Source organism: Prorops nasuta, unplaced genomic scaffold (assembly GCF_024137725.1).
Source record: "Prorops nasuta isolate Cenicafe-Biocafe unplaced genomic scaffold, Cenicafe_Pnas_1.2 PNAS00011, whole genome shotgun sequence".
Taxonomy (NCBI): domain Eukaryota; kingdom Metazoa; phylum Arthropoda; class Insecta; order Hymenoptera; family Bethylidae; genus Prorops; species Prorops nasuta.
In genome coordinates, this window is record NW_027116808.1 from 1,778,297 (window position 1) to 1,805,461 (window position 27,165).

The 27,165-nt window shown below is 42.0% G+C and overlaps 3 protein-coding genes across 5 annotated transcripts in view; 1 reads left to right on the forward strand and 2 right to left on the reverse strand.

Moving 5' to 3' along the window:
* The window catches only part of LOC136777544 (rho guanine nucleotide exchange factor 10), a 44,512-nt gene extending 37,171 nt beyond the window's left edge, over window positions 1–7,341 (reverse strand). Inside the window, exons 1-5 of one of the 2 annotated variants that reach the window (XM_066733913.1) lie at window positions 7,154–7,341; window positions 3,917–4,087; window positions 3,187–3,446; window positions 2,487–2,777; window positions 2,084–2,238 (exon numbers count right to left, since the gene is read on the reverse strand). In XM_066733913.1, the coding sequence (XP_066590010.1) occupies window positions 2,084–2,238; window positions 2,487–2,777; window positions 3,187–3,446; window positions 3,917–4,024 (814 nt within the window). In that variant the 5' untranslated portion in view covers window positions 4,025–4,087; window positions 7,154–7,341. Of the gene's footprint in view, window positions 1–2,083; window positions 2,239–2,486; window positions 2,778–3,186; window positions 3,447–3,916; window positions 4,088–6,352; window positions 6,526–7,153 lie in introns of those variants that run through there. The other variant, XM_066733914.1, reaches the window with a different exon arrangement.
* A 2,881-nt stretch (window positions 7,342–10,222) lies between these two features.
* Window positions 10,223–13,003, forward strand: Agxt (Alanine-glyoxylate aminotransferase). 2 transcript variants are annotated; one of them, XM_066733742.1, is made up of 6 exons: window positions 10,223–10,725; window positions 10,919–11,122; window positions 11,197–11,354; window positions 11,801–11,956; window positions 12,318–12,662; window positions 12,748–13,003. In XM_066733742.1, the coding sequence occupies exons 1-6, from the start codon at window positions 10,546–10,548 to the stop codon at window positions 12,899–12,901; spliced, it is 1,197 nt and encodes a 398-aa protein (XP_066589839.1). In that variant the 5' UTR covers window positions 10,223–10,545; the 3' UTR covers window positions 12,902–13,003. The 2 variants fall into 2 exon arrangements, with proteins under 2 accessions (XP_066589839.1, XP_066589840.1); XM_066733743.1 differs by having other exon boundaries at window positions 10,587–10,725; window positions 10,831–11,122.
* An 11-nt stretch (window positions 13,004–13,014) lies between these two features.
* The window catches only part of sog (short gastrulation), a 35,663-nt gene continuing 21,512 nt past the window's right edge, over window positions 13,015–27,165 (reverse strand). The window contains exons 3-8 of the mRNA XM_066733741.1: window positions 23,922–24,051; window positions 20,964–21,029; window positions 18,923–20,692; window positions 18,471–18,607; window positions 17,814–18,149; window positions 13,015–16,274 (exon numbers count right to left, since the gene is read on the reverse strand). Of these exons, the coding sequence (XP_066589838.1) occupies window positions 16,068–16,274; window positions 17,814–18,149; window positions 18,471–18,607; window positions 18,923–20,692; window positions 20,964–21,029; window positions 23,922–24,051 (2,646 nt within the window). The 3' untranslated portion in view covers window positions 13,015–16,067. The remainder of the gene's footprint in view (window positions 16,275–17,813; window positions 18,150–18,470; window positions 18,608–18,922; window positions 20,693–20,963; window positions 21,030–23,921; window positions 24,052–27,165) is intronic.

Consider the following 27,165-nt stretch of genomic DNA (forward strand, 5'->3'; position numbering starts at 1 on the left):
GGACTGACCCCCGCCAAGTACCAACAATTAACTCGGTTCGTGCGCCAGGCGTAACTTTGCTTACGTCATACGCCAACAACGGGAGCGTTCAATAACGCACGCACTCTCTGTCCTTCTTCTCTCTTTCACCGACCTATTCGTGCCGCGACGAAACGTACTTTCGATAATGCATCGTCGTTCGCGCATGCCGCACACCTTGGGAAATTCATTCGTGTGGTCGTTGACCAACTTCATACCGTACAACATAGTTTAAACTTTGTGGATAGTGATTAGTATGGTAATTTTCGCTTTCGGTGTGGACTGGAAACGGTATATATATATATATATATAGTGAGAAAAATAAATTGATTGAGATAACTGTTGATTTGAATAGTCGCAAATATTTGCTCGATATCAATGGGATTTAATTAATTTAATTAAATTTAATCTAATTCTAGTAATTTTTATTTCATTTAATTAATTATTTAGTAAAAGTCTGTAAATATTTATTTGCGACTATCCAAATCAAGATTTGTTTGTATCAAAGAATTGTTTTCTCAGTGTAGATATACATTTATCATTACACGTAACGATATTCGTTAATTTGTGGGATTATTTATAGTGAAGTGTAGAGAACAAGGACCAATCACAGCATACGAAATTTTCGTCTCATTGCTGCGGTTCAGGGCCACTCGACGCTTGCTAAGCGCTCGAGCAAATTTATCGAATTGACCAATCATGACGCATATTTTACTCAGCGTTGGACTGCCTGGATGCAACCAGTTGATACCATTCGGAAAAAGTAGCAGTTACGAAATTCTTACCGAAGTCCTCAGCGCGATTGGTCAATGGGGAAATGTTTTTTTAAATCGACCAATCGCGTTGATTATTTTGGTAGAAATTGTGTAGAACCGTTACATTTCATCAATGCTACCATCACTGAATATTTTTCAGAATGAAAAACAGGAAACTTGCAGCAAATACAGTTTCGAAAGAATGATAATGAGTATCACTGTATGTACATGCAAATTATAAGCGCTATTGGTCAATTTAACCAATTTTTAAGGTATGATCTATATACGTATACAAAATTACACACCGATACTCAGCTATAACTGTATTTGCCACACGTTTCCTGAACTAGAAACGTAATTTTAGAAACAATAATATCATCGGTCCAAGATCATTCCTTTCAATGATTCAACCAAACGATATTCTCAAGTTTTTCAACGCACCAGGTCCTCTGAAAAAGAAAAGCAGATGAAGTTAGATTCGATCGATGTTCTCCATTCTTTAAGCAGAGAGATTCGTATGAAAATTGCAGTGGTCGCGAATGAAATTAATTCGTGGCGGTTGGAGAACAAGGCTCCTACCAGGGACGCAACGAGATTTATTATTGGTATGCACGTAGCATGGTGATATCGGTGGCCGGGCCAGCGAGTTATCGTTCCATGGTCGTTTCTATCGCTCGGATACCTTTCTTCGTTAAAACCAAGTCACGAGAGAGGTCCCAGAGTCTCGGTGCCTGTGCCAAGCAGCGCGCGCATTCTTGCCCCACTTGGACGCAGCAGCAACATATGGAAAGGACCGGGAGAGGGTTCAACGATCAAAACCGCGGATAACGGCCAAAACGCTCTCGCGCTATCCACCGTGAAACGCATTTCCATCAGGCGTGAAGGTGATCTCGATATCGATAACGTCCCAGCCAATTATCAATCCCCATCGGAACCCATAAATACGAGCTTTTATCCAACCATCAGTGGCGACTCTTCCTCGAGATAAGTCCGTGAAAAATGCACACGCAACTTGGCAACAAAAATATCACCGTTTTGACTCGGCCTCCGATGCGGGACACGGAAATTTCATTGGTTCTCCAACGTCGGCGAAAAATCTTGCTTTCGCAGGTGAAAAATGCTCCACTTTCGCAAATTGCCTGCAACGAGTGATTCTTCCACTCGTTGCCGATTGGATACAAAGGCTCTCTCCGCGTTCTTGTACGTTTCCTCCAAACCGCGCGCTTCTTCGGGTTCTCCGCTATTTCTGCGAGAGTTCGCCGAGTTTTTCTGGCCCTCTGGCGATACTAAAAGGAGAGACTAGCGCTCACCTATTTTCTGCTGATCGTTGCCAAACGAGTGTAGCTTTTTCCAACCCTTCCATCCTTTCTTGAAGATCATCACAGCTTTTGTCTTGCGTTGAGTACCGTTCATTTCCGGTGTGCTGGTCTTCCCCATTCCTCTTCTGAGTGACCCTAGGCCGGATCTGGAAAGGTTTACGTGGAGATTTAGCGATTTCCACCTGAACCACAGATTCACCAGAACATTTACGGATCAAAGGTCAAGTTCCACACTTAATCAATCAACATCTTGATAAATTTATGAGTTTAACAGAACTTTAAAGTCGAACAGAAAAATGCACGCAGTCTGCAATTATCGTCAAGAGAAATGGTTGGAAAAATTGATCGCGAATGACGAATTTGAGGGACTTAATTGCGGATTTGGAATAAGAACCTGTAGCTTGCACTGGAGCTACCGCTGAAACCACTATCCATATCGCATCCGAGGGGTGAGAGGAGGTCGTCCGTAGCTGAGCTGGACAACAGTTCCTCCGTGGACGTTCCGTCCTTGTTCGAGCCTGACAGTTCCTCGTCTTCGTTGTTGTCGCTCGCCGTTGGCATCAGCATCGCCTCCACGCTGAGATTCAACTCACCCAGGACTCGACGATGTCCCGACTGCACCCGTCGAAATTCCTCCGCCAACAAGGATCTCCGGGAGCCGTGAAGTGCGAGCTGGCATTGTCTACTGCGCAAAATAAAAACGAAACAATGAATCAGTATTACGGACGCTTAAAATCGAATCAATGACTATAAAATGGTCCTATCGTTTGGAGCATAAAACGTTTCACAAACTGCGGTATGAACTTGAGGTTTTCCAATCCGGATGAAGATACATAGGAGTCAACAAATGGCAGAGGCTCGTTGTCCACTTAAATCGCCTATGCGAAACTCACTTTGCGTCGGGCGAATGAACCTGCGTATTCATCAACTACTTAAACCGAATAAAGACAATTTCTCGGTTCAGTGGTGGTGGTACTACTCCAGAAGCTCGAGTGAATTATTCCTCTCGAAGATTGCACCATGCCAATTAGGATCGAAATATCGCTCGTTAGGATATTTCCAGCAATTTGCGATGGCCTCGACTGAGTCAGTACCTGATCTCGGATATTTCCTCGTAGATGTTTTCCTCGGTGCCGTAACGAGTGACGTAGGTGTGCCTTTTCAGGGGATCGGATCGTAGTTGCTGGGGTTGTTGAATGCGATTTAATGCCACTTCCGCCGGATATGGAGAGTGCAAGCGACTCGGACCGGGCTCATAGCAGGCGTACGAGTAATCCTGAAGAGGATGCTGATGAGAAGTCGTCATTGGTGATCCTAGGGATGCAATGGGATCCAACATTCCGCCACAAGCTACCTGCCAACAAATTATCTTTTCAATTTGTTATTTTGTTTGGAAATTTTTTTAAATTTATGTTTTTATGAAATCAGTGATGTAACTATGTTAATTATTGAAAAGTCGTGTCACTGATTCTTTAAATTTAAAGTTCTTGCGTGTACTATATTTACAATGTCTTTTCTAATTAATTTGAGATTGTTTCTTAATATTTCTATAGTATAGAAGCAAATGTAAATATTGAACTTTTAATATAAAAAAGAAAAGAGGTTGAAGGTGATGACAAAAATTCTGCGTCAATAAATGGACATAAATTTGAAGAATAACATGTTGTACAAAGTGAGAATTTATTGGCTGCTCGAATGGCAATAAAAATATCAATATTAATTTCTATTGTGATTTCTCTGAACTGCAGAGATTGATTGTAGAGTTTTCTGGATTCTTCTACATATATATATATATATATATATAGACCCAAGTGTATAGTATACCTGATTGTGAGGAGGTGGATATGGTGGAGGTGGCGGAAACTCCAGGTTGACCCTTCGAGGTGTCTGAACACCCGACGCCATTCCTGGTCCTCCGAGAGAGGAAGCCATGACACATCATTCGTAATTTTTTATCTCTCCCATTCTCTGCCTTGCCATAGCTCACCTAACTCACTGAAAGCAAATCGAAATCAAAACTGAAAACAAATAAACTCTAGGAACATTGACAACAATTTTCTATAATTTTTCAACTTATTAACGAGATCCTTCAAGCACTTTTTAAACTGAAATTTTCTGGACAGCATTATAACGTTATTTCAAAACTCATTTTCAACTTATTATAATGTTTTAATGACGCCGCGAATTGCTTTTTTTGGTCAATCAGTTGGATTTTAAAAAATAACCAACAAAGGCAATTTCATAAAATATTGTTTTCTTTTTTATTTATTGTTAATGACTATTTTACTATAAAAAGTAATTTGGGACGTCACTGTGATAGTATAATCAGTTTAAAATCAGCTGTCAAACAACATCGTATATTAAAGAAACATTTCTAGGTTTCGTTTTGTAGTGTTGGTATTAAGAATCCTGTAAATAATTATCGATAAAATCAATAAATTTAGTTAATTGATATTATGAATAACTACTAATAACTTGAATAATTATACAAAAAAATTTCCCAGTGAAGCAAGATTTATACTAAAACCGATTAAAATTAGAAAAATGTAGTGTTTGCAGCTGTACAAAAGGATAGAATCACTTAAAGTTCATGCGCGATGAGATAAATGAATCGGAGCCACCGTGATTCGCTGAAAAATGCCGCACTTTGTAACGTCACTGTTGCTGTGTCCTGTATGGCGGGCCATAAAGTTGGCGCGAAGGATGCACAGGGGGTATATCGTTATACCTTGGATCAGAAAGGATCGTAAAAAGAAAGATATCTAGAATTAATAAAAGAATCGAGAGATCGGTTTCTAGAAGCTTCGGTAGTGTTGATAAATTTTTCTGAAAATGCTAAATAGCAATCCTTTGGTTCGAATCTCGTTTGAAAGGCCTTCCGAGAACAGGTGATGGTCGCAGGTGGAAAATCACCAGATGCTCCCGCGTTTTTCTCTCCTTCAACCGCAACCAGCTATTTAGTAGGCTAATGTTAACTGATAATTAACGATAAATCTTATACTTGAGCTTAATTCCAGAGGTAAAAAGAATGTGGAGGAATGTAGGTATGAATATAAAAATAAACAAGATTGAATGCATCTTTGATCAAGCTTTTATTGATATTCGTGGAAACGAGAGAATGGCGTTTCTATAGATTCAATTGGATGTGGAAGGAGAATCGTTAAGAGTTCTTGCGCGCGACTCTATTTTGGTGGAATACCGAGAAAAAAGGGGAGACCTCGTTGCTGATTTGTGTGGACAGAAACCTGAGAGCCAATCGCGTTTCACGAAACTTGGACGAGGACATCGACAGCTCCACTTTCAACAGATTCCGCGAACAAATTCCTCTTTTGTTTTGCCAGGTTAACAAACACACACACTACACAACGACCCTCTTGTACACACGTCCAGATAAAAACCTTCGCGCGTAGAGAAAGCTCGGATCGTCCAACAACGAAATAACCTTGAATCGCTCGAGATTACATAAATATTTGTATCAATGTATCATCATATGCCATACCGTGATAAGAATCACACTGATTTCCACCTACCAATATCATAATATTGATACAGGATAACGCCAAGTATTTCGTTTTTGAATTATCGAGTGGACAAAAAAATGACTATCGCTTTTGTCGAATTTTTGATAGAAATAGTGAGTCGGTCGAGTTTCTTGTACAGTAGAATAAGTGCATGAGAACGAAAGAGATGTATCAGACAAATTGACCATTTCAGTGGCTGAAATATGATTTCCGGTATGCGAGGGCGCAGCTATAGATAAGCACGAATTTCACCGCACAACTTCCTTGGAAATGATCCAAGAGTAACGAACAACGAAGGGCTCCTGTGGTTCCCCTTTCTTCTCCCAACGGGAATACCGAAAATACTTTACTACTATACGTACATGTCTATCCGAATGGAAAAAGAAATTCAACATTACACCGTCATCCATTTCCAAACTGGACGGTTGTTTATAAATACGCTTACCAACCGCGATTATTCTCGCATTTCCCACAAACATAAATATACTCTTGAAATGTCAGTTATGGTACTCGACAAATCTATAAAATTGATCTTATCGATCCATTTGAGATTTCATGAAAATTCTTCTGTATGTCTGAATTTACCGCACTTTGTTGCTGAATAAACTATTCGAAGGATTATACCGAATAATCATTTACTATTTCATTCGTAAAAGTAGTAGAAAGTATGCTTGAACGATTAAGTGTAATTGTACAAATTTAATAGACTTATTTGGTTGGCATCTGGGGAAAAACTGACCTTGAACGTTGCAAGTAATGGTGAGGTTACTTGATTTTGCGTTTGACAAACGGTTATCGCTCAAACTATTTTCAAACTGAGCAAAACATGTCGAGTGACTTGTTCCAGGTAAGAGCGCGCATCTCAAAGATACGATAATGTATGCTAATAGGAAGACATTTCAAATCGAGACTGGCTCTTACGTACGCTGCTAACCACCGTATAACTTCTTGGAAGGATGGTCCCTTCCACGGCTTTTACTTGAATGCCAGCTTCCGAAAAGGCAGAAAAAGCGCAGTAAACACACCGAGGAGGTACACAATTTGCGCACAAACACAAAAAGAGGGTTAAAGAAGGCAAGAGAGAGAGAGAGAGAGAGAATTTGGTTTGTCCTCGTGCTTACATTAGACAGTTTCGCGTTGGTTCATTGTTGGATATGCGGGCAAGCACGCCCCCTTCGGAGACCGGTCGACCCAGGAATGAAATGGAATGGAGAGAGAGAAAGAGCAAGTGAGAGAAAACGATCGGGTAGCCGAGAGAATTAGAAAGAGAAGGAATGGATAGGGCCAAGAGGTTGCAATAAAAACGAGCGATAAAGCCGAAATATTTGGTTAGAAATTCAACAATACTCGACTCTCCGAATCACTCTCTCCTTTCCAGATATTGTCACAAAACAAGGAGAATTCCACTTGGCGGTACGTTTTTATCCTTTTCTAGCACGGACGATCGATCAATGACACGAGGAAAGGATCGGAGAAGATGCTCGGTCGGTAAGCGATTCGTTTCTCCTCTCTTCAACGACCACCCAGAATTGGCACTTACGTTTTCTGACTGGAAAATCCACGGCATTCCACCAATTGCTGATGTAACGGTGAAGTTTGGCCAGGGCGAGAATGGCCGAGGCTGTCTCGTCCGATAAATCCAAAGGAGACACGATTTGAATGGAACTGTAACTGTTTGAAAAGTCGTATGGAAGTTTCGCTGGAGTGACGTGAAAGACAAAGCGTCCGTCGCCGCGGTCCGACGAGTACTGAGAGCGAACACACCAGGGGGCAGTCACGGCGACTCAAGATCCAGAGGGGAAGAGAGGGGAACGTCGCAAGATCCAATGGGGAGCGGAGCCCCCGTCTCCTCCAATCAGTCCGCCAAGAATCTCTGTATGTATATATATATATATATGTTTAATGTAACTGACCAGCTTCCGATAATCCGAAATCTGCGAAAATCCTCGAACTTTGTAGAAATCTAGCGGGAGAGAAATTGGAGGAAGGAAATATTCTAAGTCATAAGAGTACTTAAAAATATGCTGGAAATGAGGAACAGGAGAGGGGGACGAAGGAACGAACGAGTCCAGTCTGGATTTGTTCGGCCGGTCAACATGAACATTTGGATACCTTCGGTTACCTCGATCGCCTTAAAACCCAACGACCGGCCATCCATTGTTTAACTCTGGCACGCCGTCTGCTACGAAAGCTCGCACACAACCAAACACACCTGCCACTCTTCGCGTAAAAAACGCGTAGAGGGAGAGGGAGAAATTGGAGGGGGGGATAAGGGAAAGAGTGCGGCCCAGTCACGCTTTAGGAGTCCGGTTACCGAACTAACACCAATGAATCCTCCGCACACTGATAAGAAATAATTCGACGGCCTCTCTCGCTCCTGCACGACCTATACAATTATCCTTTTCCTTCTCTTTTTCGTTTGCTAAATCCTAATTCGCAGCGCGCGTGAACCGGAGGAACACGACAACTTCCGGTCGGCTTTGCCCCCGCGTAGTAGGGGAAATAATTGGTGGGCAGGGCTCGGGGGCTCCCTTACCTTTTCAATTTTAACTATCGCAAAAATTCTCACTTAAGCCCAAACATTTAATTTCGACCGTGTTTCACTTATAATAATAGCCGAGCTGCAAATTCGGGTTAGTGCGTGTGTAAGCTGGATGGAAATGGCAGCTGGCGCTCTTTTCGGTGCGTGTTCACAGGGAGGGGGAGGGGAGGTAATGAATTGGAGAGGGGAGCGGGGACAGGGTACACGAGAGGCTCTACAAGGAACCTGATCCTCCGTTATCCGTATTTTGGTTGGTGTCGGGGAAATTCTCCCTTCCCCCTTCCTCTCCCTCCACTCGAGACTCTTTTTGCCGGCAGCAGCACTCGAACTTGAAAGACGCGCGCGCGTGCGGCATCTTTACACGCGCGGCTCAATTTTTAAATGTCTCCCTCCAACCCTCACCCTCCTCCGAATTTCCAGCACGCGTTTTCCTTTTATTTTCGTCCACCAAAAAACTGCCCCTAACTTACAAACCGGAAACAAACCTTGGACTCATCCATGCGCAATGTCATGAAATTAGAATCTTACGTGACATTCAATGTTTCTCTTCAATCTGTTTTTCTTACAAATATTATAGAAAAAACTGGGACTTATTAGATATAAAAAATTAGAAGCAAGAAAATGTTTAGATAAATATACGTGGTGAGGATAGAGTGAGGTTAGAATGAAAGAAAAATGGCGACCGCGTCAAAATACGGTAATCACTTTTGATTGCAGCGGGTGGTCCCTGCAAGTGGGAATAAATGATGTTTTTATCCTTAAACAGCAAAATAAATCGACTCGTATATTTTATTCCTGCTCACTCGGAATGCCGTGAGAATTCCTTCGCAGGTGTGCTCAACGCTGGAATGTGTTCCTGTTTCTTGTACTGGCTATTACGTTATTCGAGAATTAAGTACCGCTCTTCGTACTACCGTACACGGGGGAGCACGTGTAAATATATTGTAAGCCACACTCGAAATAAAGCCATTAAGGTATTCCTATACCTTTGACAAAACCATCGATAAGCAACCAACCAATAAAATCATGTAATATCAATAACGGCCAATTATCATACCGCTTGGTGAAACCAAATTTTCTTTACTCTTGCGAATCACTATTTCTCCCCAATATTATAATTCTAAAATAACTGTTATTATTCCCATATTCTTATAAGCACAAAACAAAACACATCGTTCATCCTCCTCTATATTCTATTATTACTCGGAACACCATGTAATCAAGCTATTAATTCCGCTTAAAGTTCACTATCAATTCCATCCAATGAAGACGAGTCCAGTCAAGTCCCGGCAGATAATGCTGAATTATTATGCCCCGTCTTAATTCCATCGTTATACACTCGACGCTTCGTAATTCGAGACAATTTCATGACTCGGCGGAACAGAGCTATCGAGGAAAGGCTGAAAGAGAAAACAAAAATTGATAGACACGCTGAAATAAATATAAAGTATAGTTTTGGTAAATAAATTTGAAGTTCGATTAGGGAAAGAATTGTGAAATATAGCGTGCAACAATTTAGCGTTGCTTATCGCGATCGTGCCTGTCGCAATGAATCATATGCGCCAGTAAACACTCGCTTATAGGAGGCGTGGGATAAAAGCCAGTTGTGATCCAGCGTGTTACTCGTATATATGCGTGTGCCAATGATTGACTCTCCGTTTTACGCATGCACGGTGGTGTGTGCGCGTGTTGATAAACCGCTAAGATACACAGAGTAAACACAAAAGAGACGAGACATCGATGGACTGGAGAATCACAATGGGCTTCTTGGAAACTCTTCATCTCAATTTCGCTGTAACATTATTGGAATAGAATTGTTTTGATTCTATCGTTCAATTCAAGCTCGAGCTTGGCTCTCGAATGTTTTATTCCTGAGTTTCTTATAATTTCGAAGAAACGAAACTCCCTACGTTTTCGTGGTATACTTTGCCTAGCGAGAGCCTCGGTGCCTCGTGTGTTGGTAAACAGAGTGTTCCGTACCAATTCTCCTACAGGCCCGGTTCCACAAACCTTGTATAAACTTGAGTAAGTTAATTTTGCTATATTTTGTGTCACATAGAATATAGCATAATTAACTTAATCCAGTTTAAATAAGGCTCGTGGAACCGGGCTTTGGTCCGCCAATAGTCAAGCTTGTACAAATATACTTAGCTACTGTGCGACCAATCAGAGGTGGCCTGCGCGTGGAAGTACCAAAACTGATGATAAAAATTGGCGATGCTCTCTCGCTGGACGGAGTATACAAGTTTAGATAAGACTGACGAAAGAACTTGTAACGATTCCACTGTTTACGTAAAATCATCAGTGAACGCTTCAACTCTGCGAGCCTCGTTGGCAAGAGATAAGGTCGTTTAATATCGAGCACTCGGTGAAAATCAGTTAAATCAAAAATGGCTTACAAGAAAGGTTCCAAATACGAAATTACCGTGAAAGCACCAACGCAACTCTTGAAGCCTCTCACAGTGCCAACGAAAACTTTGACAGGTCCAGGACCGAGCAATTGTTCCAATCGTGTTTTAAAGTCGCTGGGTAATCAGCTCTTAGGTCACCTTCATGCGGAAACTATTCAGGTATAGAACATACAAAAACTTTCACAAAACAAAAGGCATGTTTTTGAAAGAACAAATATTACAATAAAAAAATAACTAGTTATAAAAATCTTCTGTAACATATAGATATATGATCGAACGTTAATTATCATCAGGCTACGAGTTTATATATAAGTCTATATAGATAACGATAAGAGAATATAATTTGGCGCAGCTTATGGACGAGATCAAGTTGGGCATTCAGTACATATTTCAAACGAGGAACAGGCTCACTCTGGCTGTGAGTGCGTCAGGTCATGGCGCGATGGAGGCGTCCTTGGGAAACATTTTGGAAGCCGGTGAGACGATCCTTATCGTCGTGAACGGTTTCTGGGGCGAGAGGGCGATAAACATGGCCAGCAGACTCGCCGGAGTTACGGTGAGTCACTGAAAATCACTCCCGATGAATGAAAATTTCGCTCAACGGGATCTCTCTTATTGAAACGATCCTAGGTCCGCAGCATTCGCAGCGAGCCGGGAATTCCGATTGATTTGAGACAACTGGAGGAATCGCTGAAGGAACATAAACCAGACGTTGTATTCATGGTGCATGGAGAGTCCTCCACTGGAATGAGGCAACCTCTGGAAGGCTTTGGGGACATGGTCCACAAGTATGTATATATATATATATTACTGAGAGAAACAATTGTGTTAATCCAAAAAACGCATATTCCCATTATCGTTAATTGAACTTGACTTAAAAAAATAATTGAATTTAAAAAGAGATTCGATCAAATCTACAAACGTGATTACAGTATTATTTATATAAATATTTAATTGGAAATATTGCAAAGAAACATTTACTATCATTATTTTTCTCAATATCTCAATGAATAATGATTGGTTGTAAACAAAATGAAAGACTTCCTGCGGTAAATCTATTTAATTAATTTATACAGTAATTTTTTTTTTCTTATGAATTTCGACGAACCTGCAATTGGATTGAATTAGATCGATGTTATCTGCATGATTTAGTTGATTTAGCTTGCTTGGCTATTGGCTTTGTCAACAATCGTGTTTGCCAGAAGATTAAGGGGAATTTGCTACTTGTTATCAGATACGGAGGGCTATTAATCGTGGACACTGTGGTTACCATTGGTTCTGAGCCGTTCTTCATGGATGACTGGAGTATAGACGTTGTTTATACTGGCAGCCAGAAAGTCCTTGGAGCTCCACCAGGACTCTCGCCGATTTCCTTCAGCTTGTTGGCCGAGTACGTAGATATAATATATATGTAGTATAAGAAACTCTGTATTTCTTTATTTTTTCCTCTATCCAATTCAACACAGCGAACCGGGAAAAACCACATTCGATTATTCAGCCGTCCGACATGGAATATCAATAGAATTCGTGAGTTCATCGCCGTGACTCTCTTCACCCCCCCCCCCCCCTTCGCCTTCTGAATCATCCGGTTACACAGCGAATTTCTATTTGATCGAAACCGCGAGTGTCGGGAAACTCGCTTTGAATCGCAAATTTATCGACCGAACGAGATTCTTATCAGTTTCGGACAATTAACATTTTAAAATTAAATTAATAGTTTTTTTAATGGTGACTCTTCGTGAACGTTTCAGGAGAAAAATTTTCAGCAGAAAGACGACAGTTCCAGTGTTTTATTGGGATATGACGTTGTTGGGTGAGTACTGGGGTTGTTTCGACAAGCCCAGAACGTATCATCACACGATCAGTGCGACCTTGGTGTATGGACTCCGCGAAGCCTTGGCGAGGATCGCCGAGGAAGGTCTGGAGGCTTCCTGGTCGAGGCACAAAACGGCTGGCAAAATCCTCAAAAGAGGCCTCGCTCTTCGTGGTCTCCAGTGTTTCGTTAAAAATTCTGAATACCAACTCAACGGCCTCGTATCTATAGAGCTACCACCAGGAGTCGATGGCAAACTCGTGTGTGAATACGCTATGAAAAAGTATATTTTCTAGTTTCAAAGTTTTTTTATTTTATTTTGCATTCTTGTCAAGCACGTGTCTTTGAAATTTTAATGAATTTTGCAGATACAAAGTAGAGATTAGTGGCGGTTTGGGACCCACGAATGGCAAAGTCCTGCGAATAGGACTCTTGGGAGTCAATGCAAGTGGAAAACGAATAGGCTCGATTTTTCGAGCTTTGGACGATGGACTGAGAAACTCGTCAAAATCTAAGCTGTAAATTGCTCTGATTGTTTAATACGCTTGTGTGAGAAAATTGTATATGTATAATATTTATATTACAAAAATAAAACAGTTTTTTGTTATTTTTTTACAAGGAACAGTCTTGACTCGTGATTGCCTCACTCATTGAACGCCCAGAAGTACAAACAATGTACAAGAAAATGTTGGCTTTCTCGTTTACTCGTTGGAAATACCAAAGTCGACGTACACTTTCTTTATGATGCTCGTATGATTCTCTATGGAATTTTTTAGACTGATTTTTCATCGATTCGGTAGTGTTTGTTCATTGGTAGCAAAATTCTTGAAGTTTGCGGGACGAGAAAGAAAACGCGGTCGTTGCAGTTGTTCGTGAAAGAATATACTGAAAATATAATTTCTGTTTACTCGAACTGCAAAGGCGAGGCAGTCGACAAAAGTCGACGCGTACTTAGTGGAGTAAAGCTATGAATAATCGTGAGAAATATAGACAAGGTGTTCGTAAAGTAATAATAATAATAATCAAATAATAAAACTATATTGATCGGTTGATTGATAAATCAATAATATTGATTAATATGCAGCATCGAGCCTCGTTGGATCGATGCAGCGTTAAAGTATAAATAATAATATTAATAATTATAATTAAAATTATAATTAAAATAATAAAAGTAAATGTATAGTAGAGATACAATAATTATTAGTTTCGCTATAGTCTTAAATCTATAATATTACGCTTTATGTACAAAATATATTCGGCAATCGACTTCTCCCCGTGTCCTTGACTGCGTAAAAGTAACTATAAACAATTGGAGTAAACTAGTAGCAGCCGGTAAGGCACACAAACGGTAAACAGCGGATCAACGCCTTTTCATTGAAGAGAAAGAGGAGTGAAAAGGATGGACGTGAGGGGGGAGGGGGGTAGAGAGAGAATTCGCAAGATAGAAAGAAAAGAATAGCAGAGGTAAACAAAAACTCGGGACGGAACCGGTGAGAGCACAAACTACTAAGAAAAACATTGTACAACGACGATATAACACAGTGTACATTTCTGTTTATCTCCGGTGTTTACCAATAGATTCAATTTATGTAATCACCAGACTCCGAGCGTCTTATTTATTTAATCGTCGAATATTCCATTTCGAGAGCAACCAGGCCTGCCAGCTGCCGCGATTCGTGTAAACTTTACAGCGCTTCCTCCTCTTCTCTCGTCTTCCGGGCTCTGTTTTACCGACGTAGATTCGCTGTGGAATCTTTCCGAAACAAACTTTTAGACTAGACAATGAAAATGCGCGTGGACCAATGTCACATGGCCGCGTTTTGTACCGTCTACGCTAATTTTCAGCGGTCTAGAAACAATCCATTCGCGTATTTATTATTTTTTCTTGGAGAGATGTTCTTATTACTCTTCTTACCGATTATAGAAATTCCTTGTCCCTTTTATATCGACGGAGGAGATCCCTCTTTTCTATTTTATTCTCATCCGTCAAAAATCTCTCTCTCTCTCTCTCTCTCTCTCTCTCTCTCTCTCTCTCTCTCTCTCTCTCTTTCTCTTTATCCTTTTTTCCTCTTATTTTTATCGATGGATAAAATGTTTTATTTTTGATTGATTTTTTGCGACAATAAATATAATTCGTCGATTTGCATAGACTTACGTTAGCTTTAAGCTTATATATTTTACAAACGAGCCAAATCGATTATGGTTTACCATAAATATTTAGAAATTCTTCTTTTCGACTGCCAAAAATCACTTTGTGAGGACGACGATAAGACTATATAGACAAACGCATTAAATGGGTGTCGCGTGAGCTACGTACAAAGAAACACTCGTACCTTACAAACAAATTCATTCGGTAAATTGGATTTCAGGAAGCGAACTGCAAGATCGCTATAAGAAAAAATCCAGTCTCTACACGCATAGGCGCTTTTCGCGAAAAAAATGTAAAGTCGGTTCCACAGATTTGCAATCGAACTTCATCGCGAACATACCTCGTGCATACTACGCTACTGGTTCAACGTGAAACGTGTAACTTGGAACCAGCGGCACGTAAGTGTGGTTTGCGACGAGGTTCGGTTGTAAATTTGGACCGCCCTAAAATACTACAATTTAACAATATTAACTCCAGTCTAATACTATCAAACAACGAACGAAACGAATTTCGTTGGCACGAACGAGTCGTTAGCGAGAAACTCGATAACAATATTCCTAACAATAAATACGTTTGAGGGAAAGCAAGAGAGAGAGAGAGAGAGAGAGAGAACATTTTTACTAAAGAAAGAAGCGCAAGAAAGAGAAGCTCTGACAATCTTCGAGTTACCAGTTAATTTTTGATAAGACTCGTATTAGCTCTAAATTAATAATAAACGATTATGGCGATAACGATAATACGACAGTGATAATATGGCTATACGGACAGTATCGATTAAATGAAATCGTTGCAATTGATATAATAATATTAATAATTACCATAGTAGTAGCAATACTAATAATAATAATAGAGTAACACACAATAATAATATTAATAATAAAAATAAATTTAAGAGGCAAAGTTATTAGTAAATTAAGCAATCGCGTAATGATAACTGATGCCGCCATTGGAGGTTCTTCAGTCTTCTTTGGTTGCTGGGTAACTTGATGAGGTTTCTGGGGAGATAAGAGGGAGATTAAGGGTTGACACCGTCGCGAGCTGCTCTCTTCCTGGGATCTCTCTTTCCCTCAAACGCTATACGCCGGCAGAACAGCATCCGCTCGATTACCATTCCCTGATGAGAGCCAATTGTTTAATGAAAAGCGCTTTCATCCTCATGCTCCAAGGTTTAACCGGCGCTTTCAATGCCATACCCGGAAGTCGCTGCTCAACACGACCAAACATTTCCGTTTGTAAATCGACGAACGACTCGCTTTCTTTTCTCGTCCGAGTCTCGAATCGTATGTTCCTCTTCAGCATCTCTCTCTCTCTCTCTCTCTCTCTCTCTCTCTAAAAGGTCGCTGTTGCACCGGCGAATAAAGACTGGCGCTTGGTGGACGTTGAGGGAATATCGGTCGCTGATGGTTTCCGCCGTTTCTCCAGCGGAAGTCGCGTATGCCGTTTTGCCGATCGTGGCGAGGCTGCTCGGGCCCGGAAGTAGATGGCGCGTACGTTTGGCGGTGGTTAATCCATGAACCAGACCGATCGTTGCGGCGCTGCTCAGCTGAGCTCGCGCGGCGTCACCGAGTGTCTGGGCACCATCGCCGGATGATGATTGTTGTTGCGATGATGACGGCGCGCCCTCCTGCATTGCGCCGTGCAACAATCGTCAACCTCGGCCACGTACTCCCCCCTCTTCATCTGCTGCGCTATCGACGCGCATAGAGATCGTGGACAGCGTTTCCGGTCGCAACGAATGTCCCCGTTCTGTGGAAAAAAATGGCGTTTTAGTTCGATTGCTCGATTGGTGGACGATTATTGAAATACTGCTGTAAATTCTATTCCTAAGTGATTAAACTATCGCTGTGGTTAGTTATAATTAACAAATGTATGTTTCTTGGTTCGACGAGGGAAATTCGAGGAATTTTTCAGATTGCTGGCAAACGACGCACGAATCATGGTGGTATTTTGCTGATGGCTCGACGGCGAGGAATTCGCGTGCGTTATTGCACGCCTCGAAGTTTCCAAAGAGTGCGAAATACCGTTAAGAACCTGTGGCACTGTATCTTCGCGAGAGTTTAGTTGGTGGTGACGAAGAACTTCCGGTTTGTCAATTGGTTTTCGTTTATCGAAGCTGCAAGAACTTTTCGTCCCGTGGAAGGATGACATCTTTGTTTTTGAGGTTAGGTTACGTACCGACCGTAGGTAATTTCGTCTGATCAAGCATGACTAATATCTACTCGTAAACTTAGGTATTCGCAAAGATGGTATTTTCGCAATAACTTGGTGGTTGCTTCATTAATATTACAGCAATCGCGCGTTCTTTGCGAGGTTCTCCAACGAAAATTTAATTTATAAAAGTAACCATGCAGAAATAGGGCGGGGGGGGGGAGTGGTAAATTCAATTAGGAACATTTTTCGAACAAGAAGAGGGAAAGGGGAGGGGGGGGGGGGGGTAAGAAGCGTGTAATTGGATTTACCGGTTCGTTCGCGTGCAAATAATCAACGAGACTGGCGATTCGATTCGAGCAGTTAAATAATTCATTCGGGGAACCAAGTCGTGCTACTTGCCCCGGCGACCGATCCTCCGCTCGTTCGACGAGTTCAATGAGGGAGAATTGAAACGGCGATTGTGTGGGAAACTGTTGTGATCGATCGAGCGAGCAACGACTGGAGCGAAAATTAACGTAAAATGGAATATGTTAAATGTTGAGATTGAAAGGATCGGAAACGATTGATGAGCCAGCAAAATGGACTCGCTCGACTCGTGCCTTTCAGCGAGTCGCTCGTTACACCGAGTCTCATTTCGCTGAGTCGTTGCGATTTCCAAGCACGACCATCGACCTTTAAGGAGAAAACCTTTAACCGGAATCGTACGAACGCTCCAACTGGACACCGAAAGGGTCCATCAATCGCGATGAAAATGGAACGAGGCGATTTGCCGTGTTCGCGCAACGCTTTCCCAGGAACAAAAAACGTGTTTTTACGAAAATTTACCAATTTTTCCATCGGACGTTACTCTTGCATCTCGGTTATTGTACAATTATTAAATTCCAAAAAACAACTTTATCACTACTCTGTACCATTCATTGTTAGTAAATATATCTTTGGTAACGATCGCAAATACTGTAGAAATCAAAATAAAGAATATTTGTAAATAAAAAACAATTCAAGGTCATTGAATACATTAGTTGATTCTAGAGGTCGCAGTGGCTATCAAAAATGATAAAAAATGATTCGTAGGAAAATTGAGATCTCTCTGTGGGTCCAGGGTCAGGAAAATTGAAGGATCCTAAAAATGATCACCTTGCATCTGCACTTGACACACTTCATTTCTCCATGCGAGTGGATCCTAGGATGCCATTCGGCGCCATTTTCGTAGGGCTCGCTATAGGGATATTTGCATCCGCCATTGGCCAGGATCTCCTCGGGAGTGCGGCGGGTGGATGTGGCTGCTTGGTCACGTGGTAGACGCATGGCGTCGCTGGCTGACGGCGTCGGCGTCGGCTTCGGCGTCACGGCGCTATTTGGCAGCGGGCACTGACGACAACACGCCTTCTTGTCAGGCCTGAACGCCTCGCATTCCTCGCATTCCAACGCTGGACACTGCACGCGCGGACATTTCACCTCCAGTGTCATTGCCTACGAGTAACATTTGGATTATTAAATTTTGCCCGTGCATCAAAATCAGAAAAAACAGTTATCACGATATTTCATTGATCGATCTTTGGAATCGGTCCAATGGAACGTTGAAAGCTTCTCAGATAAAAAAAACTATTCATCCATCCACGAATTATCACCTTGAACCTTGTGCCAAATTGATTCTTAAACATTTCAACTTTGTCGTATTATAAACAATTTTAGGAAAATAAATAAACAGTGAATTTAGCCGAAATGTCCAGAAAGAATTGGACACACTGTGTATTAACAAAGGTTCGCCAGTGTGGAGCTAGAGAGACTCACGTCGCACGTGCAGACAGCACAAGTATCGAATCCGGAGGGAGGTAAGTAAGGATGCCAGGAGGAGCCTGCGAGGTGGAATTGTCCGGCGAGGGTGCAGCCTCTAGTCACGTTGCTGGTGGAGGTCGAATTTATGCCCACTGTTGAAGAAAAAGAGTAGGTTGAGAGAAAAAAGCTTATCAAAGATCTATCGTATCATTCGAAAGTCCATCAAAGCAAGATTCCAATCTCTGCTTGCACGCTTAAGCGAGCCCGAGCCACGTGGCCGTCGAGTATCGCTCGGTACACAACGTTACACAAGCTCTTCAAGAACGCTGCGCTACCAGATAGACCACAGTGTCCGTTCCTATTGGCATTTGCTATCTCGATGGCTGTATTCGTACTGGTAATACGCTCGCGAGTTTCTGAGAGAGAGAGAGAGAGAGAGAGAGACCATGAAGAGGGGGGAGGTTTACCTGCGCAGATTGGACAACATTGTTTAGGTCCGGGTTTGATGCGTTTAGCAGGAGCGCACGGCAAGTTCGGACAAGGTACAGGGTCGCATTTGGCCAGTCCTCGATGGCAGTGGCACATGGAGCAGGGGTCGGAGGACGAGGTCCACTGCGTCCCGTCCTCGTAGAATCTGGTCCCGTGGAAGCAGGCGCCTGTTTCGAGCTCGGATTGAGGAGGCTGAAGATTGTAGGCGACTACGGATGCCACGTCGTTGTCGGCGTAGTGGGGGAGGCAACTCAAGGGCGCCCTGGCCTTGAAAGGGGCCTTCAACAGGCGGTTGTCGTTCTTGTCGGTGACCTCGAGGAATCCGATGCCGGATTCGATCCTGTAGAGTTCCACGGGTGAGAGGCCAGTGACCGAGCCTTCGAGGGAGTATCCGTTGAACTCCTCGAGAAGTCTTCGGGCTACCGGAGCACCTTGAACCAGTAATGGCATGGTCTCTAGGTACAAGTGGAAGGAACGGTCTTGGTCGATGGCTTCTGGGAAGCCGGTCATCTCTAGTTCGTAATGGAGAGCGCAGTCTAGGTCTATGGCGATCCAGACCAAGCCTACGGGACCGGGATGAACCGGATCTACTCCTGGTCTTCGTAGGAGAACCGGTGCAGGACTGTCTTTGGCGTCTGCCACTGGTCGCTGTTGAAGACGTCCTCTGAGAACGGTACCAACGTGGGACGCTGCAACTACCGAGAGTTCTCCATTGAAGAGTGGTTCCAGTAACCTTGGACCTGGCCTGTCCAAGGAACCGTTCGCCACTTCACCCAGAAGTGACGGCGTCAGGTCCTCCAGTTCCGTTCTCCGTTTGCCACCATCGTCCACCAGAGTCACCAGAGGACTCTCCTCCTCCAGTCCAACCAGTTGCACACCGTACCTAAGTGCTCCCGCTCGGTCCAAGAACGCCCAGGCCAAACCGGAAGACACCGAGGGGCCTTCAGGAGTGAGAAGAGTCTGGTACAGATCACAGGTGGCTCTGGGCCCTACCGACCCTACTAATCTCAGCCCCAACGGATCTCTCGAGGATATAAGACTGATGGACAATTTTCCTCTCGCCAGAAGACGCAAATCTGCACCGGAAATGGCGCTCCTGACCTCTGCAAAGTTCAACTCGTCCGATGGCTTCCGCACGTAGATCTCTTCGCGCAGGACCACGTAGTCCTTCTCCAGGTGCTCCAATTGGACTACCAGAGGTACGTCGCTAACATCCGTAGGGAGGAAGACTCCGTTGAAGACGAGAGCCACGTGGATGGAAGGTGCTGATGCTGAGGACGCTGATACGATGGCTGTAGCACCTCCACCGGAAACCGAGCTCAAGGACACTGGTTCCATCAGCGCTGAGAACTGTTCCGTGGCCAAGGCTCGGTACCGGGACAGTTGTCCAGTCAAATAAGACTGTGGACCCCAAGACAAGGTCACGTGCAGTCGCTCCTCCCTCAGCAATTTCCGGTAGTCCCTCGGGACCCTCCGCCACACTCCGCAAAGCTTTCCCGTAGCGTTCTGGTACAATCCTCCGACAGCCTCGAGGGTCTGTTCCTCCAGGATACTCCCACCACCATCCACGAACTGAACATGCTTCGGCCTCGGCGTCCCCGAAGAAAGATAGAAGGAGTAATACAAGTTCTTCCGATGAAACGTGAAACGACCCGTTGCAACGTAGTCGTAAGCAACGTTGTAGCTTGCCAGGTAGTCGTCCCGCCGCTGGTTCTGCCAAGTGCGTCCCGTCAGCAACGTCCCGAAATCTAAACATCCAAAATAAACCATAATTATAAAGTTGCTCTTGCTCCAACAACACTCGTTCATCTCGATCACGAGAGACACGGGTCGTTTGCCTGCTTTCTTTGCACTTTTCGAGAGACGGATGTTCCATGGACGTTCGTAGGACGTTTACAGCGATCAAACTCGCTTTCTCCGCGCACACGGCAAGGTTAAAAATTAACTAGGAATAACAATGTGTACACGTGTGCGTTAAATTCACAACTCGACTTCATTTTAACATTCTCAAGTGCTTACGTTTGAGGCTTCGTTCCTCCTCCTCGGAAGTCAACTGCACCGGGAGATCCTGCACAATGTCTGGACCTAGAAGAATAAAGAAAAGTTTTTATAAGAATGAGCAAGAGAGAGATAAATTGCCAAGTATTTTCAGAGGTAAAAGCAGCGAGCAAATGAGATGCAAAGCCGGGGATCGGGAAGCCGAATCGATTATAAATGACGGTGGTGGCGGCGTCTAAAAGGAAATGAAGGAGACGGGGAACGAATTCCGTCGGTCTGAAAGGGATAGAGGTGAAATGGGAGACAGAGATGGAAACAGAGGCGCGAATCCCATTGAAACGCGTGGAATCGTTCGCAGCCATAAAGAATCACCGTTCGCCGTGAAAGAATCGTCTGGCGCCGCCGCTTGCCGCTACTTTGTACTTAGCGTTTATGGCTCACCGGTCCAGCACGCGTTAATTAACCCAGCTCTCCAGACTCTTTTTCTCTCAATCGCACGGACCAGCTACTCCTTTCTCCAGAGTCTCGCCGTTATTCAACAAATTAAGCAAATAAATTTATGAATTGTTTGGTGGAAAACCTCATTTTCTGCAAATTTTCACAGTGATAAGAAAAGCGTCTTATCTGCAATTTCTCGTAGGAAAATTCGTTTTCATGATTCTAGTTAATTTTCACGACGATTCTAGGAAAAGCCCATTTTCCGCGATTTTCCACTTGGAAAAATCATTTTCCAGCTTTTCCTTGGAAAATTGCAAGAAAAGCCTCTTTTATGTGGCGATCGAGCGAGACGCTTTGAATTTATTTTGGGAACGGAAGGCGACCGGATGCCGGAGGGAGATTCGAGTCAATCTGGATGGATGGATGGGCTTTTCTGGTTTCTCGCGTCTGGCGCGTTATGGTCGTTCATTACTTATGCTAATATTTACATTTAGATTGCGAGTCTTAATCGAAGTGACGCCACGCTGTAATATAGCTGGCGCCAGAGCGCTAAATCGTCACCCTTCCCCGTTACGCCGGCCGAGATCTGCGTTCGTCAGCAAATCTTTCTCTCCCCTCTTCTCTACCCCCTCAACCCCCCTCAAGCTGTTCTATTCTCCGGATTATCAACCGTAATACAACAGATTTTTCCAAGCTTTATCACGAATCTACTTCTTCCTCCTCATCGATCACCCAATAAACGCTTGATTGCCACTGCTAATTCAACCCCATATCCCTCTCTCTCTCTCTCTCTCTCTCTCTCTCTCTCTCTCTCTCTCTCTTTCTATCATTTAATTTCATAATGAAAATTGTTACATCAATGTACAAATTTTGGTATCAGGTTTCTGAAGATTATTTAGAAATCTCTTATTTTTTCGTGTTAACAGGTATAATATTATAAAGTGGTGAAAAAAATTAATTTTGCAGTAAAATTTTATACACCCGGCATAACTTTAAGGGAATTATTCTACAGTGATAGAGAAGGACAGACTGGAATCCTGAGAGAGGGGGAGTAACTTGAGTTGTAAGAAAAAAAAAGTTGAGATATATCAGTGTGTAATTCTAGCGTGGGATTTTTCGAGCATAGCTCATTGGATAACGATGGCGAACGAGAGTGGACTATCGCGAGAAAGGACAAGGCACAATGGGTCTCGTCTACGGTCTCTTTAGATGAGAATCGATGTGACAGTCCAATCGACGGGGCTCGCAGGTCGCTGTTTTACTTGCGACAGAAAGGAAGACCGGATTACGTCGTGACCAACCAATCGTAAAATCCTCCATGGGAAAAACAACTCGCGATATGGAGTTTTGCTAAGAAAATCTCGTGCTTCGGATTGAAAATAAATTGCGTAATTGCAATTAAGGTGAAAAAACTGAAGGTTTTTTTACGAGGAGAAAGAGATTTTCTTTTCGTGGAAATTTCGAAGCGTGGCGGATTGGAAGGATAGATCGAAATTGATACTGTTGTCTCCTAATTTTTTTGCAATGAAAGGGACAATTAGATTACGAGAAAATAAACAAAGAGTCTTAAAAAAGTTTAAAGAAAAACAATCAATGATGGAATTTCCTAAGAAAATTCCATGAGACCAAAAGAAAATCGGAAAATGGAAAAGTGAAAATCATCAAGAAAATGAATTTTCCTTTTACGGAAAATTCGAAGCAAAGCAGATTGGGAAAATCAACCAAAATTGATCCTATTTTCTCCCAAAATTTCGCAACAAAATTTAGACCGTTGAGTTTTATGGTGAAAACGGAGTATTCGGTGGCGTCCATAGGATCTCGGCGGCGCTTTAGCTAAGCACAGCTCGTTACTCAGGATTAAGAATAGCCGAGAGAAAAGCAAGTCGAATCGTGTGCGAACTTGGGAACCAGTTCCTCTCCATCCACCAACTCGGTCAGATCAAGGGGGATAATCCACCGAATACTAACTTCATCTTTTTATTCTCCTCTCCAGAAGCTAAAAATAGCCCTTTAGAACCAGCAGACTGTATACTACCAGCCAAATTTCCCTGATACCTTTGGAAGCTCCGAAAGGAATTCACACGATTAATATTGCAAAATTACAACAATAAACAAGAAAAAGAAGAAAAGGTTGTCACACGAACGTGTTTAAATTTGAAACGAGACGAGGGAAAATATTGGTAGAAGAGGGAAGCGACGACGAAGAAGAAGAAGAAGAAGAAGAATGAGACGTAATTGGAGGGACACGTACAGAGTGCGTCTCGAGATCGCAATAACAGAATTACCATAGAAGAAACTTGAGTCGCACATTTTACTTACAAATCCAAGCGAGCGAGCAAAATACTCGGGAGGGGTTTCATCAATGACGTTCCACATGCGGTTGGCAAGGTTAATAAATAGTTGACGGTTATTGTTATTATTATTCTATAAAGATCTCGCGCAGTTTGCTGGCGAGGCAGTGGCAGCGTTCTAGGATGGAAAATGGAGGTTGCGTTTTGCGGGACTATCGAGATTCGATATGGAATCTCTCGAGAAATTTACCAAAGTCACCCCTGCAGGATTTGCAACACCTTCCCGGTAGCAGCACAGGATCTTCGCAGCTCAATTTCGGACACTCGTTCTTTATATTTCTGCACTGGACCCTCGCCACTATCCTCCGTTTCTTCTGAACCTGAAAAGAAAATCTCAATGTTAATTGTAGTGGAATAAATAAATGTTTTTGTATTTTTCTTTGTTGTTATTGTTATTATTATTGTGTTCCTTATCAATCGAGGCGATAATTTGCATCTTCCTCTATTTTTCCAAGAGCAATCTATATATAATAAGGAGCCTCTATATATATATATATAAACATCGCCATAAATAAACGATAGTAATTTGTTGAATAAGGAGACGTCAACGAGTCTATTTACGATTGATCGATGAATCGACTCCTTTTGCCGCTTATCGCCGATCAATATTAATTAAAAAAGCACAACCGACGCATCTCCCTTGAATGATCGGGTGATACAATGATCCAATCGTCATTAGTCGTCCGACTTTTTTATTTTCCATTTTTTTTTCCACACGACAGTCGCGCCTCTCGACTCAGCTTTTGAAATTCAAATGGACAGTTGTAAAAGAGTCCCCGACGATGATGACGAAACGCCGAGCGAATACGGTCGATTCTCGCGTTCGGAAAAAAAGGCGGGAAAATGCGTTTTCTTTGGTTTTTAACGTCCATTTCAGCTTCGCTAACGACGCTCGGCGCGTCGGATTTACGCGCCTTTGATAATTTATCGCTGAGCGATTAGCGACTGATGTATCCATTGCAAAAAAGTCATTTATTATATACATTGTGCCAATGATGATTCTCGTTACATTCCTAGTCGTAAATCATTAAATCTACGGCTCACTCTTTGCCTTTTTCACATCATTTTCACGTTTTTCACCGGGACTGAGCTCTAAGTGGTCAATTCAAGTAGGGATTTTCCTAGTTTTTCGTCCAGATGTTTTTATATTTTTAGGTTGCATTTTGGTAAGGTTTTTTATTCTTTTGCAAAGTAAAAAATATGAAAGAGTGCAATTTTCTTAAAATTAATTTCTTTATTTTTTCATTCAAGAATTGCACACTCTGCACATGGAACTGAAATAATATTACTTTTTAAATCTAAATTAAAAAAGGATAAATAATATCCCATTGGCGCCAACGAAATATCACACTGATTTCCTCGTAAAAGAAAATTAAAAAATTGCAATTCCCTTAACGATAATAATTTTTTATTCTTCAAACTAAAACTTTAACATTGTACAACTAAACCAAGAAAACGTTACATTTACATATATATTAAAAGAAGAAAACATAAACAATATAGTCTGAGAAAAATCGAAGCGTGAAAATTGCATTTTCTCCAAAGCAAAAATTTTCATTTTTCATCTCACCAGTGAAAAATTGCAAAAACGAAAAAAATCTCTTCGATTCTTAGAAGAAAGGTGAAAATAAGCAAAAAAAATTACAACTTCCGTTAACGCTGGGCTCGCTAACGAAGAGGATTCTGAGAAATGGAGTATTTTGAGGGGATAAGCGGCCAATCCGGATATCGCGCGGCAAAATTTCGATCGCCAAATGGATAAGGGGAGCCGGGAATAGGCAAGGACTATCCTGAGTATATCTCTGGCATCGAGCTCTGGGCAGTTTTGAAAATTCACCGAAAATTTTTCTCTCTCCCTCTTTCAAGCGCGTTAAATAAATTCCACTCGTCGTCCTATTAAGAATCGGGACTTACGGGCCCACCCGTACGAGACCGCATAATCCTGAGGAAAAAAGAAATCACCTCCGATCAATCGAGAAACTATATATATATACACAGCATTATCCCGAAACGAAGATTCGACAAATAATTCCCAAGAGGGAATAATCCATGCAAGAGTCGAATTTTTCTCTCTTTGAAGTAGAGAAACATTTTTTGGTTTTATCAAATATATAAATACAGTATAAAAATAAAAAAGGAAGCTGCTGCAATGAGTCTCGACTGATGAATCCACGAGAATCCATCGGCGATAAATTCTATTCGTGGATATGATGGTGAACGATGACTGGAAAAAAAGTAATAGCTGCGATTACTGTAATTAGAATAATTATACAAACAGTGCTTACTGGTCCACACTACTCTGCTTGATATGGCTTAGTTTTGCATAGATAACAATCACAGCTGGAATTATGATAATGAGAGTGAAAAAATACACCTCGAGTAATTGCGCTTGCGTACAATCCCTTATAGTGTATCTTGCATTTTTTTTCTTTCTAATAATAAGATCCATTAATTAAATATTCTTTGCTTTTATTAAACGAATATATTCTGATCATTGCAATTTGATTTATAAATTTTAGGATATTGATTGAACGATTTTTTCGTGTAATCATTTTAGTTGCAATTGTAATAATGTGAGTGAAAAAATACAGCTCGAGTAATTGTGTTTACGTATATATATATATATATATATAATCCCTTGTATATATTGTAACGTGCATTTTTTTCTTTCTGATAATATCGATTAATTACTACACGAAAATTACTGAATGACAGCATCCAATTAGTCTTATATTTATCTGTAACAAACTCTTCGACATAAACCGTGCCGAATTTTGTAAAACTTGTAGCACAGCTAAGAGATTCAAAATAATACCAAGTGTGGAAACATTTTAATTAGAAAGTAATTAATCCACGCATAAAAGTCACACTATGAATACCCCAGTTCCATCGAATCACGTCCACTAACGAATACAGAAAAGGAAAACAAATGAATTAAAAATTATTCCATTATACAGCACTCAATGGATACTTAATTACACACTTCATAGTCTCTTCAGATAAAAAAAATCTACGAGCGTTCCCCGTGCAACAATTAAGAAATACAAATACAAACTCCTGACATAAAGTAGTAAAATCGACGAGCCAATAAATAACAATAACAATAATTAAATTTATTATTCCATTCTGCACCTGTTTTTTCTCACTTCCGCAAGAGCATCGCTGTAACGTCCGGTCGGATGAATCACGCGCATCACGACAATAACGCGTTAGCGAGCCACTCTCCACTTCCGGTCCACCCACCGGCCTGCCCTCAGGAGGATCGTTTACCAATATTATCCGCTTCGTTAAATCGTCGCTCGAATTTTTCACGAGAAAATTGGAAATTTTACCCGAGTAATTACTTTTCCTGCGAAATTGGAGGAACCGGAGTTGTACGTTAGAAAAGAAGAGGATTGGGGGGGGGGGGGGAGGGGGGGGGTAGTCGAGACAAG